At 38.4% G+C, this 18,727-nt stretch overlaps 1 protein-coding gene across 1 annotated transcript; it reads right to left on the reverse strand.

Moving 5' to 3' along the window:
• Positions 1-205: 205 nt before the first annotated feature.
• Positions 206-18,418, reverse strand: mrps21 (mitochondrial ribosomal protein S21). The gene is made up of 2 exons (XM_028791708.2): positions 18,275-18,418; positions 206-697 (listed from the first exon to the last, which is right to left on the reverse strand). Exons 1-2 carry the CDS (start codon positions 18,355-18,357, stop codon positions 517-519), a joined length of 264 nt encoding a protein of 87 aa, XP_028647541.1. The 5' UTR covers positions 18,358-18,418; the 3' UTR covers positions 206-516.
• Between the last annotated feature and the right edge of the window lie 309 nt (positions 18,419-18,727).

Raw genomic sequence — 18,727 nt, forward strand, 5'->3', positions numbered from 1 at the left:
AAGCATGAGCTGTGTAGAGGGGTAAATTGTTGTTTTGCTAACAAAACATTTGGACTGCCTTGACCAAAATGCTAAAAAAGCAGAATATAATGATCAACATGAATAAACTGAGAAACAAAATTTAAGCTGCTGGTGATCAAGAATAAAAAAATTTACCCATTCACAAAGTTCTGAAAAGAAAAAAAAAAACAAATGACAGGAAACCTTGCTGCTGTTTTATGTTTATTTTCACTAGGATTAATAATAATAGTCAATGCATCTTCTCCTTTCTTGGATTCTTGGTGAAATGGGAATGCTTACAGAATCCTGAAGCCACACAGACATTTAAAGCACTTTTTTTACGAAAGCAATGAATTATCATTTCAACTGAAGTAGATTTCTGTTAGCTATCCTTTGTCCCTTCAGTAGGCTTGGACTTCCAAAGGCATAAAAAATGACAGGTACAGAAAATGAATGGATACACAGTTCAAAAACAGGCAGGTCACTATGGTCATTTCATCTGTATTACTTCCACAGCTAGCAGCCCATCCAAGGGTCTGGTCTATTCTTCCTCATTAGAAAGGCAATCTTCCTTCCCATTTCCATGTTATAGATACGCCGACAAGCTTCATAGCTTTCCCTTTGCCGTTGTCGACAAGGCTTCTCATAATATCTCCTCCTTTTTGCTTCCTCAATGATTCCATCTGTGGTTAGAATCCTAAAGTGAAGCAGTACAGAAAGTAGTAAAAACAAATGTATTCTGTTTTGACATACTATAACTATTAATTTTTAATCAATATTTAAATTTTTCAATAGGCAATCTGCTTAAGGGATGTGGAAATTAAAAATGAAAATAAACGTGCTGTAAAAGGGAGACGGAAAAGAAGCCAGGAGTGCAAACTAATACAATGAAAAGAAAGCAACAGAAATCAAAATATGTGCCATTCACACTGAAATGTGTGGATAGATACATATACAGTAGCTTAGAAATAAAACCTTTCCAATGCACATTCATGTTTGATTTTTTCACAATACCATTGTATTATTTTGTTTACTGTTTTGTACTATATTTTATGTTCTGTGTTCCTGCCTTGTGCCCTGTGTTGGCTGGGATTGGCTCCAGCAGGCCCCGTGACCCTGTAGTTAGGATATAGCGGGTTGGATAATGGATGGAATGGATGGATGGATGGATGCTGCTGCTGGAGCAAATGAATTTGCTTTCGGAGATGTATTACGTTTTGTCTATCCATCAGTATCGTAAAAACATGTTTTCCCCCCTATGAAGAAACAGCAACATACTGCAGAAAATGGACATTTTTAAAAAATTAAGATCAAGTACAGTGGGGCAAAAAAGTATTTAGTCAGCCACCAATTGTGCAAGTTCTCCCACTTAAAAAGATGAGAGAGGCCTGTAATTTTCATCATAGGTATACCTCAACTATGAGAGACAAAATGAGAAAAAAAAATCCAGAAAATCACATTGTCTGATTTTTGTAGAATTTATTTGCAAATTATGGTGGAAAAAAAGTATTTGGTCAATAACAAAAGTTCATCTCAATACTTTGTTATATACCCTTTGTTGGCAATGACAGAGGTCAAACGTTTTCTGTAAGTCTTCACAAGGTTTTCACACACTGTTGCTGGTATTTTGGCCCATTCCTCCATGCAGATCTCCTCTAGAGCAGTGATGTTTTTGGGCTGTCGCTGGGCAACATGGACTTTCAACTCCCTCCAAAGATTTTCTATGGGGTTGAGATCTGGAGACTGGCTAGGGCACTCCAGGACCTTGAAATGCTTCTTACGAAGTTACCCGGGCGGTGTGTTTGGGATCATTTTCATGCTGAAAGACCCAGCCACGTTTCATCTTCAATGCCCTTGCTGATGGAAGGAGGTTTTCACTCAAAATCTGATGATACATGGCCCCATTCATTCTTTCCTTTACACGGATCAGTCGTCCTGGTCCCTTTGCAGAAAAACAGCCCCAAAGCATGATGTTTCCACCCCCATGCTTTGCAGTAGGTATGGTGTTCTTTTGATGCAACTCAGCATTCTTTCTCCTCCAAACACGACGAGTAGAGTTCTTTTCATCTGACCATATGACATTTTCCCAGTCCTCTTCTGGATCATTCAAATGCCCTCTAGCAAACTTCAGACGGGCCCGCACATGTACTGACTTAAGCAGGGGGACATGTCTGGCACTGCAGGATTTGAGTCCCTGGCGGCATAGTGTGTTACTGATGGTAGCCTTTGTTACTTTGGTCCCAGCTCTCTGCAGGTCATTCACTAGGTCCCCCCGTGTGGTTCTGGGATTTTTGCTCACCGTTCTTGTGATCATTTTGACCCCACGGGGTGAGATCTTGTGTGGAGCCCCAGATCGAGGGAGATTATCAGTGGTCTTGTATGTCTTCCATTTTCTAATAATTGCTCCCACAGTTGATTTCTTCACACCAAGCTGCTTACCTATTGCAGATTCAGTCTTCCCAGCCTGGTGCAGGTCTACAATTTTGTTTCTGGTGTCCTTTGACAGCTCTTTGGTCTTGGCCATAGTGGAGTATGGAGTGTGACTGTTTGAGGTTGTGGACAGGTGTCTTTTATATTGATAACGAGTTCAAACAGGTGCCATTAATACAGGTAACGAGTGGAGAACAGAGGAGCCTCTTACAGAAGAAGTTACAGGTCTGTGAGAGCCAGAAATCTTGCTTGTTTGTAGGTGACCAAATACTTATTTTCCACCATAATTTGCAAATAAATTCTTTAAAATCAGACAATGTGATTTTCTGGATTTTTTTTCTCATTTTGTCTCTCATAGTTGAGGTATACCTATGATGAAAATGACAGGCCTCTCTCATCTTTTTAAGTGGGAGAACTTGCACAATTGGTGGCTGACTAAATACTTTTTTGCCCCACTGTACATTAAAAGGGGCATGTACAATGTAAACAATGATGCAGTAGTCCCATATGGAAATACTGCAAACTAAAAAATGTATAAAAGAGAATGTCAGAAATAGGATCAGGAGGATTAGAACTGGTTTAACATAGTTATGTGCTGAAATGCCTTTGGAGAAGCCATCCTCATCCTTTTTAACTCTAAGTGACAGTGAGGACGACTACTGTGACAGCTGAAAGTTTATATCATTCCTAACTGTTGCTTTACCCCATTCTTAAACAATTTTGCTCTGCTCATCTGTCATGCACACAGCATACATATGTTGTTGAAAACAGCACAGTAGATTAATATGCCTGTTTTTCTACCTATGTGCTAGTTTCGACCAAAACCATATCAATATCCATTTGAATGCTGTTAAGGAATTAGCTTTATTATTTTAATGCCTGACTCTAAATGCTTCCAGATGGCAACACTGTTTGAGTACTGGAATTCATGGAAGAATTAACAGTAACAGTTTTAAAGAACCAGCTTCCACCAGAGTCACACAGAATTGAATATACAGTATGAGAAAAAAGTTTCTCAGCTGCTCAAACATTAGGATAGACAATAAAAAAAAAAATGGTACTAAGAAATGCTGCCTACATGAAGAGAGTAGGACTTTGTTTTATTTTTTGGCATTTTCTCATTGTCAACTTCCCCCTTTTGTTTAAAAAAATCCTTAGCATGGCTGTGACCCACATACAGTCAGTCATCCATCCATCTTCCAAAATCGCTTTGCCAGAGCAAAGTCCTATGAAAGCTGGAGCCTATCCCAATAAGCATCAAGCACAAGGCAGGAACAATCCCTGGATGGTGCAGCAGTCCATCAGGGCACATATTGGCCAATTTAGCATCTCCAGTTCACTAAATCCGCATATCTTTTGAACTGTGGGAGGAAATTGGAACAACTTGAGGAAACCAATGCAGACACAGGGAGCACCTGGGGCACAAACCCGGGTCTCCTTTCTAGGAGGCAGCAGCAGCATTACCAACTGTGCTAACATGTCGCCACTTTCAAATAATAAAGATACAGTACAAATTTTAGAATTCAATATAAACATTTTTAAACGTGATCTTAGTGAAACACCACCTAAGGTGTTAGTATATTTAAAGGTGAAACAATAAAGCCAAATTAAATTCCTGATGCATGACACTACATACATACATTTATTTACTTTTACCACTACCTTGCAAGTGCTCTTTAAGCAAAACAGAGTAAGAAGATCTTGTTCTAAGCACTTCTTTGCAAAGATATTGCTAAATGTGGCTATAGAACACTTTCTCAAACACAAACCAAGATTTATTATGTTATCATATTGGTATCTGATTCTCTCTCCGAACCCTCCCCTTTTTTTCAACCCAATAAATGCTGCTAAATGTAAGGTGCTAGCTTGTTAAGGACTGTGTAAAGGAGCCTTTGTCAAGTGAGCTTATTAGGGCTTTTCATGGATGTACTGAAACTACTTGTCCCGTGTTCTGTACCGTATGCATTTAGCTCAGAGACCCTCTTCTAAATTATTTTCCTACTACCTGTACAAAAGTGTTCTTCTACTGGGTGAACAGTATAAGCTACAAAAACATAATTTTGTCTTCAAGGGCTGCAGCAACTATTAATCTAAACATTTGTAAAGTAAGCCCAGTTAATGAAAACCCATCAAGCATCCCTAACTCTTAAGAAATTGCATATACTAATCGCTAAACCTGAACCTTAAAGCTGTTGCACTATATGAGGAAGGACTATGAGAAGGAACTGAGGTGCATTTGACAAATAGGGGACAGAGCAAATCTTAACTCACATTTCAAAAACGGTTTCCCTATTGCACTTGCTGAATGTTTGAAAATTCCTAATACACTATGTAACAGGCAACATATTCACTGACAGGGTCGGGAATCCTTTTCGGGAAGGGGGTTGGTTAGCTAGGACCACAAGGTTAAATCAATCAGGCAGCTTAGAGCGCTGCAATCCAACTGAAACTTATATGCACTCTGACGTAAGCAATGATGGGTGAAAACAATGAATGAGAGGCCTGGATCACATGATTCAAGTAGTGTGGCAAACACGTGTTAGGACTTTATGCTGCATCAACCACAACAGAACATGACATGTGCAATTGTGTGGAGGAGATTAGACACTAACCATTTCAGAACTGCAGACAGCAAAACATGGTGTTAATAAACACATGTTGCCCACAGTTTCAGTAGGACTGCTACACAGTATTGCAATATTTAATGTGCACCCACATATACACACATACTTATTTTTCAGCTTAAAGCAGATATCCAGAAGCCAAACTACTTCAGATAAACAAAATTGGACTACTTTTGGCAGACATTCTTGGGATGGCTCCGTGTTTATTGCTACTATAAAATATCTCATGAGACCAAAGTAATTACTGGCCTCTTTTTCTATGTAGAATTTGACTGATCTCTTCATAACAGTGCGCCCCCCACCAGTTTCATCCACATTCAAAATACCTGCATAACACAGTAAATGATGACTAGAAATTGTCAGGTAGATGCTTGTGTCCAATTACAACTGGGGAATGCTATAGTTCCCAGAAATCCCTGTAGCAAATTAAAAATGTGTTCTGTACACTGCATTTTTCATACATATGGGAAAAATGGTATCATTACACACAAAAAAGTCTCATGCAACATAACTGCCGTTTCAGAAATTCAGCTTCATGAAGTTGGGACCATTGGAGACAAACATCTAATAGTAAAATCATATCATAATTCTACAACTATTCTGATTAGTATCTGAATCTAACTGGTAACTGACTGGTGGGTTATTTTTGAAAACAAAACGACAAAAAAACTGCAGATTTTATAAAAAAAAAAAAAAAACTGTTCACGTACAGTTGGATATTTGATCGCTAAACTGCTAAAATTAAGGAACCTCTACTAAAACACGTACAACTATTTCGAGACTTTCCTGTCCCAACACTCGCTTCTGTTAAAATAGCCGTCTGCGTCAGCCGCATGCTCTCGTTGGCAGCCTTCTGACTAAACACGCTGCTCCGCCGCAGCAATGTGCCTCAGACATGGGGCTGGAGCACGAAGTAAGGCAACCTTACATAAACGCGGCGGTGACCCAGCATGCACGCAGCTCATTGGTGGCGGCAGTGTCACAGGATTTAGGAGGAGCCAGAGGCAGCTGGGATTGGCCTTTATCACGGCGATAGGCGGGGAAAGCCACGCGAGGGGACGTGGCCAACGCTCCATTGAAAAGCAGGCCTTGCGTACTCTTGCTATTCCGAGATAATCAGACCGCCAGCAGAAACATGTGCTGCCTCCTAAAGAAACATGATCCTCATTTAAATAACACACATGGTGTGCACACGCGCCAGCGTCTACAACGCTAGAAGGTGAATTCCCGGCCAATCGTCGAAAAGCTTTGACGCTGCACGTTATTTACAAAAGTGGCCACAGCAGAGCTGGCTGAGGAGTTCACTGTAGTAGATGTGCAACAGACATGCGAAAAAATCACAAGACTTAAGTACGTGGTATGGAGTTTTAGAAACAAAATAAGCCGAGTGTCACTGCTGGAGAATGGAATATATAAAGCCTGTTATAATTACGACGATTACAATGTCACTGAATTTGTGTCACTTCCTCTCAACGCAAAACAATCCAACAGAAAATAAACATACGAAATGGCAAATTCAGAATTACTTAATGCAAACTATATAGGTTTATAAAGTTACATTACTTATGTCAGACAAACTAGTGCTGTAACACCATTAACAGTATCCAAGCTGTGTGTAGAGGTGGTTTTCCCCAGAAAAATCTAGCCCCTGGGTCCGCTTGTGCCGAATTGGGCTGCTCTCCTACCCATGTATACACAGGAGGGGAAGTGACAGAAATGGATAAATGGATGGACAGCCATGACTGACTACAAACTGATTAACTGTAATTCCAGAAAAAAACTGATCTACCAAAGATGTAAATTAAACAAGTTTAAAATCATTTTTTATATTTTAGCCAAAATTGTGTTCCTAATAGAAATCCCCTTTCTAAAATAAAGAATACAGCCTATAAATTTAAAAATAAAACAGGCATTCCACAAAACTGGTACTCTTAACACAGAACAATTAATAGGATTTTAAGTAAGAATAAAGACATTGGGGCATGGCCAAGAATACATTTTGTGGGCATAGAAACGTACACAAATTATGTTCATGATCCATCAGTCCAAACTGAAATAAAATTATTTGGGGGATTCAAATACAAGGACTTGTCTGATGAATCCCAGCTGCTGCAAATTCTCACTGTACTGCTTTTTGAACAAAACACATTTGGGAATCAAAGGATATGGAGATTTCAGAGTATGTCCTTGTTTGACTAGTAATACTTCATGATAGTGCTACAGAGTGGCAATGTGTTTCTTGTCAGTCATATATAAATTAAGTGTGAATTTCATTGTACTTTGTACATATGCAACAAATCTGATTTTGATGTTTGTTTATTTCTTTCATATTTTGTTTACAGTAAATGCAATTTGCAACCATGTTTATTTATGAACTGAAGACGATTTTGATGTTTATTTTTCATATTTTGTTTACAGTAAATGCAATTTGCAACCATGTTTATTTATGAACTGAAGACTTACATGAAAACAGATTTGTTAAATGAGGCAAAATTTTGCTTTTTGTTCCTTAAAACATTTTTGACCTTGGCAAGTCAGCCTTCAGACATGAATTGAATAAAAGTTAACATACAGTATGTTATTTCTTACTTGTTTTGAAAGGAATTGTGCTGCAGAAACTTGCAATATTTTTTTCCTTATTTCAGCCAAACACTAAAGAGTTGCACACTGCTATTGTGTTGGGCATTCATGGTAAAAAATGACCACATATTTGATATTTTACCCAACAAACCACAGGTTATTTAGTGAGGGGTCTTTCTTCTGTTGCATGTACTTATTAATTTGTCAGTCAGTGCATTTATATACACAAACGGGTTAAACTGAATAACATGATTAAGGCAGAAACTGTGTTTCTTAGAAATCCATTTTTACATGCACAAGTAATGTTCTGGAGTTCTTTCTCCTTTGGTCAAAATGCTTCAATGTCGTCATAACCCACGTGAGTACGAAAGTACGCCTGACACCTGTGACCACTTCTTGTGTTTTATAAATATATTTAGTCACATTGATGCTTTATTTATAGGTGTCTGTTACTGGAATGCCCACAGCTTGTTTTTCTGCTTAGCTGTGAGATTGAGCCTTGCAAAGGACTTGGTACATGTGCTTCTTGCCTTACACATAGTGCTGCTGAAACAACAACTCAGGTATTTTTACTTTAATAAGTGCTGCTTCAGGCTACTTGTTACTTTAAAAAATAATCTATGTAACGTTCATTACCTTTAAAATGTTACCATACTGCTTGAGAATGTGTTGCAGTTTAGCACTGTACATTCAGCTCATCAGCATAATTTTACTAATTTCTGAAAAACTGAGACAGTTTAATTCAGCCAGGAGGAGGAATAATGTGAATGCCCAAACATTTGCCTCTGGAAATGTATTTTGTGGATGCTTCTATCCATGGCTGCTGAAAGAGTGTGCAAAGCAAATACATGCACAGGCTGAGAGAGAGCAATGGACATGTGCAGACTACAAAATCCTTAACTCTAACCAGTTTTTTTGGGGGGTTTACAATGCCACATAACTAGCTTGTTTGAGAAGAAATCTACCACTGTTAATCAGGTTTCTCATTGGCTAATAACCCAACTTCTTTAACCAAAATAAGAGTTTACATGACATTTTAAGAAATCAAGTTTATGTGAATAAACGGGTTATTGAAGCACATGTAAACGCACTGATTGCATTGGCCTAGTATATTGGAAATAAAATAAAACTGTTAAGCCCAGTGTCAATGTTATTTAAATATTATCAACTGAATCCTTACTGGTAATGCATCCAACCACTACCCATGGGTGATAAAGCCTACAAAGCAGCTACATCCAGTTTTTCAGACTGAGCCCAACAGTGCTATGTGAGCCACCTGGCCACCAGATGCTCACTGTCAGTATATCACTCTCTGGCCTGGTGCAGGAGTGGAGTGCATCTTTATTCTGGGCAAAGTTCTCTTAGACTTAGACAATTCATAAGTGTCAAATTATAGATGGTGCTTTGTAAGCAAATGTGTGAAATGGCTGGGTAACCCTGTCAAGTGCACATATTTCGTAAACAACATAGCTAAGTTCCACCGAGGTACACAAGCCCAACACGTCAAGGTCTCAAAACTAGGAAGGGACAACAACTCCACGTGACAGACTGAGAATCACAGTAATATAGGGGGGCTTAGAGTAGAATTGCAATTTCTCTGGATTGACAGGAGCCAGTTAAGGTGGTTTGGACATATAGTTAGGATCCCCATACAATGCATTCGCTCACTGAAAAAAGACCAAGAAGCAGGCCCGGGAACACGCTGGAGGGATTATATCCCTCGACTGTTCTAGAAGTGTCTGGGTATTCCACAGCAAGTCTAGTGAAAACAGCTGCCATTAGGATGAATTTGGTCAGTCTAATTCAGCATGCTTCTACCAAGGCAATCACAAGGAAAAGCTGAAAGAACTGGACAATGGTGATGCCAACTTCACAGTAGCTAAGTTTCCATCCAGTTTTTTGCGACGTTTTGTTATCGACAAACAGAATATACGTAAAAAAAATGTGCGAAATTTGCTGTCTCCAGCCTGTTTCCATGAAACTGGCTTTTTATCGATAAAATGGTGTGCGTGATGACGTCATCCCCCCCCCAAAACGAACTGTCGCATAACTTTTGTTGTATCGCGAAAAAAATCTGCCCTTGAGCCGTTTCCATACATAATTTTGTGTATGTCGCAAATTATCTACCTTTTGTTTTCCACGTTACACCCCCTCCACTAAACAAAGAAATGGAGAGATTATTCAGACAGTTTTTTGAAATTTGCCAGCTTACTGTTATTTCAGTTTCACAAATAATTGGAATTGTACATAATATCCGAAGACGACAGCAGAATGAAGCAGTTGCTTGTCTGAATAGCCCTAGAGCTCGAAGAAAGTACCCCAGTGCGACGAAACCCACGGGTATGGGAGAGACGATGGAATAAGACCTTCTGGGAGGAGGTGGTGGAGAGACACTTAACAGAAAATCTCTGGCTGCAACATTTTAGAATGACACGGCCGACGTTTGACATGTTGTGTGGATTCATCAGTCCTGATGTTGCGCCCATCACAGGTTGCCACCGACCACCGGTTCCAACCCAAAAGCGGATTGCCATCGCCCTTTACAAGCTGGCAACCTGTGCCGAGTATAGAGTAGTTGGAGAAACTTTCGTGGTTAGTAAAACTACCGTCCATCGATGTGTATATGCTGTGTGCACCGCTATTAAAGAAAAATTAATGCGGCGTTATATCAGACTTCCGACTGTAGCGGAGGCCAATGAAATTGCATACCGCAATTCCTTGGTGCATCTTGTGCCACAGATTTACGGTGCGCTGGATGGCACGCATGTGCCTATTCTTCCCCCGACGGAAGGCTACCGCGATTACATTAATCGCAAAGGGTGGCCATCTATTGTTCTCCAGGCCCTTGTTGATGACAGGTGCATGATACGAGACATTTGCGTTGGCACTCCTGGAAGTGCCCATGATGCAGCTGTGTTTGCAGCATCGGATCTGTACAGGTGAGCCTACCTTTCAACATCCCTTCACAGTGCGATAACAACTGAATTAACCTGCTTCCCTTAAGGTTTTTAATTAAAACTGAAATTTGAATTAATACAAAATAACGACGTTTAATCAAAAAAAAAAAACTCTCTTCATCAGACCATGCGGGCCGCTCCGCCATTCTCGTTTTGATTGCACGTGATGAAAATGTGACACATTTATTTGCGCTAAAGCCCTTTTTTCCGACAAAAACTGTTTCCAATGTAGTTTTTGCGACATCTGAAGTATCGACATGGAATTTATGCGCTAAAGTTAAACGGAAAAATATTATGTCGACATGTACAACATTTCATCGATAATTAGCATTTCCATCAGCTATATCGGTAAAAAATTTGAAGCGCTAAATATTTTTTCGCAAAAACTCCTTGGATGGAAACCTGGCTAGTGTTTACTGATAAACTGATTTAAATGATCTAAAACATAATCAGTTAAACTGTAACAGCTCACTAAAATCTAGCAAGATGAGACTAACAGTACTATCAACTGTATAACATCATGAAAAGTTGCTATTTTGATTAAGATATCATTCAGTGTTGCACAATTTAAAACTTGCACATAATCACAGGTTATGTTACTTTACTTGACATATCCTATAATAAAATGACAAATTCTAGAGATTATATAACACTTATTGGAAGAAAGTGAGCAGCACAGTGATCCACCTGAATGAGCTAAAATTAGATATAATTTTAGTAGCAGTGTCCCACTTTTATAAAGCGCATATAGACACATTCATTGAAACACACTACAATAGCTAGGTTGATACTTTTAAAATACATAGAGGGGGAGAGGAAATTATTTCTTTGCCACTAAAAATCATCTTGGGAATGACAAAACCACAATCTTTACTCAATTAGCTCTAAATCAGGGGCCCTCAATTATTAAAAGCACAAGCAATGCTTTTTTTGCAAGATTTTTTGCATATTTCATGCTTCCCATTTTTCCTGTTCCTCTACAAAATTTGACATTAAAATCATTAAATGTAAACCCACATCAGTTTGACTGTGCCTTCCAAGTGGGGAGGACAACATGACATATACATAGATTACCCTCAACATCATTGATGCAAAAATCCTTACAGTATCTTTTTTTGAACCTGCATAGTCAATTATGACTTGAGTCATCAAATTGATTTGATCTGGAGCTAAATTCTCGCACAGGAAATACAATTTGAGCCAGGCCCGGCTATAGCCCTCCACCTCATACATCTCACACTCTTCAACAAACACACTTCCTTATTCACTCCAGGAAACCTCATCTAATTAGCTATTCATCCACATGCACACAAGTCAAGTCTGCTTAAATCTGGCAAATTTATATCTGTAGTAGACAAGGAATCATTATGCATGTTTTGCATTGAATTTATTTCTGCATTAATATTATTCTGAATGAGGAATCTCAACAATTTAAATTTATTTTCTTACGAAAATCTACATTGTAACAATAATATAACTTTTACTGATTAGCTTAATTCTAATCAATAATTTTCTTAGGTTTACACAATGTTGCAGTGTGCAACCTTTTCACATTGACAAATGTTCACGGTGTAATGGTTAATTCAGGAAATGGCTTCATATTGCTCCCTCTTGTGGCAAGAGCGGGTAGGGTATGCATCACTAGCCCATTTCAGGGTGAACTGAATTCTGTTATCTCCAACAATTTGTATGACATGGTTTCTCATTTTTGTCCTATGTTTCAATGACTTTTGATTTCATTTTATGGCCGCGAACAATATTTTAGTAAGGTGAGAAATAAAGAGGAAAGTATTCCATCACTACAGTATCATTTTGTAGACTCAACTTTTTTGCACCAATAAAGGATCAGTTCAGTATTTTTCCAAGTTAAAATTTTTGTTCACAAGCATGGTATATATTAGTTTGTTACCTGAAGTCATGACCTTAACAGTACTAATTTTTTTATTCCTTTTAAAAATGATAAAGATAATTAATATCATGTGATCTTAGACAGGCAGTGTGATGAAGTGGTTAAGGCTTTGGACTTCAAACCCTGAGGTCGTGAGTTCAGACCTCACTACTGACACTTTGTGACCCTGAGGAAGTCACTTGAAAAGTTGAAAAACCAAAAGAAATGTGAGCAGTTGTATCATAATTGTTGTAAGTCACCTTGGATAAAGGTGTCAGACAAAAAGTAAATGTTTTTATGCCTGATGTAGCTGAAGCTTGACAGAGATATTCTTGACCTGTCAGCTAGCAACGCTGGCAGGGGCCTGTTGCCAGAAAGCCAACTGTTGTTAAAACCTGGATATGAATGTTGCACTCAGCACATAGTTCTAACAGAATGGCTCTTGGGAGACTAAAGTGGCTCATAAGCTAGCCATCAACATTGGCAAAAAAAAAAAAAATCGTGTCAGTCCCTAAACTCATTCCCTTCATATATGACCAATTACATACTTTTCAAGTAGTGCCATACAACCCATATTGCATCAAACCATTAACCTACGAATAGGTTATAGGGCATGAGACTTGTAGCTTTCTGTATGCAGGCAGTGAATCACACCTGTGTTTTTACTTCATGCAGTTATTAACAAGGAAATGTTTTGGATTCTAATCTTGTGAAGTGACAAGAGGTAGCCGATATAAACTCAGGAAAACCCAAGAAGTTCATTAATGCAAATACACAGCATTGGCCCTCTTAAAAGGTAACTACTATAGCCTATACATCATATTAGACAGATACTTTATTAATCCCAAGGGGAAATTCACAAAAAGTTTTTTTTTTTTTTAAATCACCCCTTCTAGGGTTTAATATGTTTATCACATTAACATTCATTATAATAAATAATGGCTCAGTGCTTTGAATTATACATGTGAGTCGTCATTTAGTTGGTTTGACTGTATTTACCTGCTTGATCAAGGGTGTCAGCATTTCCCACTTTTTCTGAAATGTTGTATACAGATGGGTCAGAGTTGGCAGAAATATATACAAATTCTCCTTTATAAATCCTGGCTTTTGTATGCAAAGTTGTGTATGCACGTCAGTCCTCTTGTGTGTACACAAGTTTTATAAATCCATCCCCTACCAGTTAAAACCCCATTTTAAAATTCAACATTATAAAAAAAAACAAAAAAACCTTTAAAACACAATTTCATAAGACAAACGAATATATACAGTGGAACCTCTAGATACGAGTTTAATTCGTTCCAGCACTGAGCTTGTATAGCGAATTTCTCGTATCTAGAACAAACGTCCCCATTGAAAATAATGGAAATCCAGTTAATCCGTTCCGCATCCCAAATATATTAACATAAAAATCAATTTTCCTAACAAATAACACTGATAAATTATATATACTGTAGTCTACCTTTAATAAATAACACTGGTAAATAATATAACTGATTATTAAAAGAATCAAAACAGGTGTCCAAAGTGCAGTAGAGCATTCAATAAATCTTTAAATAAATAATCCTTAAAACAGTTGTGAAGTGGAGGTTTAAAGTACATAAGAATAACAATCCTTTAACACGAGGTTAAAACGTCAACAGGAAGCAGTCTTCAAAAAACAGATGACAATCCCCGGTGCTTCTTCTCTGTTAGCGTCTCACCTGCTTCTCCCATGCGGGCTCTGCAACAGGCGAGACACTTAATGCAGCTGACCTTCTCTACACCGTCCTGCTTCAGCTGTTTGGCTCGCCTGTACTCGCTCGCTCTCTCGCACCGACTTCCTACTGCTGCGGATTCCTGCCTCCTCCTGCAACCTCCGTTCTCTCTCCTCTCCTCTCTTTTCTTTTACTTCTTCTCCCCCTTAACCGGCTCGCGCTTCTCTATATATACGGGGAAGACATGGCAGCTGCTAGGGTTACCACTTTTAATACAAAAAAAATAAGGGACGCATACGTATTGATTCAAAACGGGACGCGCAATTTCATTCTCAAATACGGGACGATTCCGTATTTTAAAGGACGGGTGGCAACCCTGCCCAGCCCATCAGCCACAGGACAAATCATGGATGTGGGCAGTTTCCCACCTGTGCACTTAGGTGAGAAACGCAGACACCGCAGATCGCCCTGCGGCTCGCTACAGCTACCACGCCCCCTCGCTAAGCCGCGAGCTATACCCACAGCCTGGCTCGTGGCTCGTTACGTGAGCCAATGCTCGTATTTAGATCTGAATTTTTCGCTCATACTTTCCTCGTATTTTGAATTTCTCGTATACAGAGGTGATCGTATCTCGAGGTTCCACTGTACCATGAATGTGAAGCAGTAACTGACTTTAAAAATACTAAACTTATACTTTGTCTTTTATATAAGTACCAGAAATGTTTCTTGAAAGTTGTTTTCTAACAAAGCAATGCCATTTTCAAAAAACTGTTTTGAGTTTAAGTGCTCTGAAATAAAAACAGAGTGCAGGATTTGTCATATTGTGAAATTAAGTATTTTAAGGGCCTACACAACTTTACATATTTATACTTAAAAAAAAAAAATTATACTTTGTGTGTTTGTTATATGCACAGTGGGTATAGCAAAGAATCACCCCCTTTGAAAATAATTACATTTTGTTGCTTTACAGCCTAAAATGAAAACACAAACAAAAATATTTTTTCAACTTTATTTACCTGATGCAAGCTATAACATCCAAGTGAAAGATATAATAGCAACAGTTTGGAAAAACAATAAATAAAAAAACAAACCACTGATAGTGATAAAGGATCACCCTGTCCCAAACAAGACTTGTAAATTCAATCAGGTGTAAGCAATCACTTTCTCCATTGCACACCAAGGCTTCCACTTGTGATCACTTATAATTGGTGTAATTAGTTTAGTATGCAAACAGCTATTTCTGAAGCATTCCAGTGTGAGGTAGTACAACTGAAAGCAAAGAATTGACTATGGGTGGCAAGGCACTTCCAAAATATCTCAGGGATAAACTTGTAGACAGGCACAAGTCAAGAGATAGATACAAAAAGATTTTTAAAAAGTGTTTTCAATCCCAAGGAGCCCAGCAAAGTCCATAATCAAGAAGTACAAAATGTTTGGTACTACTACAAGTAGGACCCTCCCTGGATCAGGCTGTCCCTCCAAATTGAATGGAAGAGCGATGAGAAAACTGGTCAGAGAAGCTACCAAGAGGCCAATGGCAACTTTGATGGAGTTACAGGACTTTACGGCAAAGAATAATCATTGTGTGCATATGACAACAATATCAGAAGCACTTCACAAATGTGACTTGTATGGGAGGATTGCAAGAAAAACGCCACTCCTCAAGAAAGGCCACATTATGTCTTGTTTGAGCCTTGCCAAAACGCACCTTGAAGATTCTGAGACCAAGTGGAAAAAGGTGTTATGGTCAAATGAGACCAAAGTCAAACTATTTGGCTTCAACACCAAACAGTAATGGCAGAAAGCCAATCCAGATCACCACTCAAAACATACCAAACCTACAGTAGAGCATGGAGGTGGTAGCATCCTGTTGTGGGTGTGTCTCTTTGCAGCAGGGACTGGGGCACTTGTCAAGGTAGAAGGAAAAATGGATTAGGCAAAATAGTCAAATTTTTGAAAAAAACCTGCTACCTTCTGCCAGAAAGCTGAAGCTTGGAAGAAGGTTTACGTTTCATCATGACAATGACCCATAGCACACAGCAAAATTGGGCGCATGATGGCTTAAGGAGAAAATAACTGAATGACCTTGTGTGGCCTAGTCAGAGCCCAGACTTAAACCCTATTGAAAATCTATGGAATGATTTGAAGCTTGCAGTCCACCAAAGTCACCATCCAATTTGACTGAGCTTGAATTGTTTTGTAAAGAAGAGTGGGAAAATACTGTTCTGTAGAGATGTGCCAAGTTGGTAGAGAAGCATCCCAAAAGACTCATGGCTGTAATCAAAGCAAAAAGGTGGTTCCACAAAGTACTGGCACAGTGGAGGTGATCCTTTATCAATTCAAACTTTTTCAGTTTATTTATTATTATTTTTTCAAACTGTTGCTTATTTATCATTGACTTAGATGTTATAGGTTGCATTGAGTATATAAAGTGGGGGAAAATGTGTTTTTATTTTAGGCTTTAAAGCAACAAAATGTGAATATTTTCAAAGTAAGTCATTCTTTTCTATACCCACTGTGTCTGTGTATACATATATACTGTGTGTATGTATGTGTATATACTGTATATGTACATACACACACACACACACACACACATATATATATATATATATATATATGTAATATATACAAACACACATATACATACATACATACATACATACATAAACAATGGAATATGGATCTGGTTGCTATGTCTGTCATTCCAACAGATGGCACATCATTACAGATTTTTATTACAAAAAATGTTAACATTATGCCCTCTGTTGGAATAACCAATGCAATGCACCATTCCTACATACACTACAAAATACATTCCAATAGATAGTGCACTGCAAATGAGAAAGACGAGGTCTAAGTTGATGAGTTAAATTTCAACCCGACTTAAGAGGGGTAGCATGGCTATATCGAATTCTATCTAAACACAGTATATTTATGACAAGAAGTATGTTTTTGTTACCACTAGTTAAGCAAGAAATGACTATTGAACGTCTTTACTATATTTTACAGTAGAGAAAAGCCAAGCAAAATGACACCTTTTATTGGCTAACTAAAAAGATTACAATATGCAAACTTTCGAGGCAACTCGGGCCCCTTCTACAGGCAAGATGTGAAGAAGGGGCTTGAGTTGCCTCGAAAGCTTGCATGTTGTAATCTTTTTAGTTAGCCAATAAAAGGTGTCATTTTGCTTGGCTTTTCTCTACATTCATAATGACTAACACGGCACAACACCCTAGCCTAGTACTATATTTTACATTAAAGGCTAGTACTGTACTTTTATGAAACAGACTTTTGTTACTTAATACGCTCTTTGTGAAAACAAAGTCTCTATAGGGTAGTAACAAAGTCACGAGTAGCCCAAAGATTCCTGCCTAATTTTTTTTTGTATAAATTTCATCCATCTACTTAATTTTGTCAGCTTATCCCAACTCAATGTTATTAAAGATAAATGGGGATATTAAATGATTTATCCGCATTACTGCATTTGTCCTTGAAATGTCCCATGTTGAATGCTGAGGCATTGTACAAAATTTCACAATATCTCCAAAAATAATTCGTTTCTTCACATTTCTCGACTGTAAAACACACAGTAATGGGCCATGATTTATGCAGACCTTTCCATTCCCACATGGGCACTGTGCCCATAAGAAGTTGCCATTGTAATACATTTTCCCCACCAGCTACGTTTTTCGCGGTCACGTTAAAATAATCGTTAAACAGAAGAATAACGAGACACCAGTTCGTATGCAGGCACATTTATTGGTAATCAAATATTGTGCTTTCGCCTACGAATATGACACAGAAATACAAACTATATATTTAACGCCAGGCAATACGCTTTGACCGTTTGCGAAAGGATATTCCGTTGCCGTGAATACTCCGATAAATGTATAATTTGGGTTCCTTATAGTATTCACATACGGTAGTCACGCTTGTTCGTGCATCTGTACGATTTATAAACTGCCGAATGTGAAATTCTAAGTAAAGTAGGCCCTGGTTCAGTCAAGTACTATCAACGAAAAAAACATTGTACATATATATAGATTTCCATCAGTACAATTTTTTTCTACACAAATACATGAATCACAGCAACTCTACCTGTTCAACGTCTTATAAGCGGCATCTACATTTCCATTCTGCACCATTACTGTCCGGGCCACAAATTTCAAGTGAGACGCCATTATTGGAGGTGCAATACTTAATAACGTCCTGACAGCCTACGGCGCACTAGACGTAGTGTTCCGACAAGCGGGGTTAAGAGTACAGACAGAGGCTCTCAGTAAAGCTGTTGAGAACAAATAGTGTAAGCATAGACACGTGTTAATAAAATGTATTTAAGAAATAATAAAATATTAACAAACTCATAACAGTCCGTTAATATTTAAATTTCAGTATATTTACAATGTAAAGCTCAACGACCGCATGTCCTGCAGAGGGCAACCATGCGCTTTCAGAGTGCAGTTCTTCTACGATTCTGGTTCTGAAATGACGCTGTATTTACTGAAATGCCCTGCGCGTTTATCATTAGCTCGACTGTAGCATTCGATTAAA

Source organism: Erpetoichthys calabaricus, chromosome 2 (assembly GCF_900747795.2).
Source record: "Erpetoichthys calabaricus chromosome 2, fErpCal1.3, whole genome shotgun sequence".
Lineage (NCBI taxonomy): Eukaryota > Metazoa > Chordata > Cladistia > Polypteriformes > Polypteridae > Erpetoichthys > Erpetoichthys calabaricus.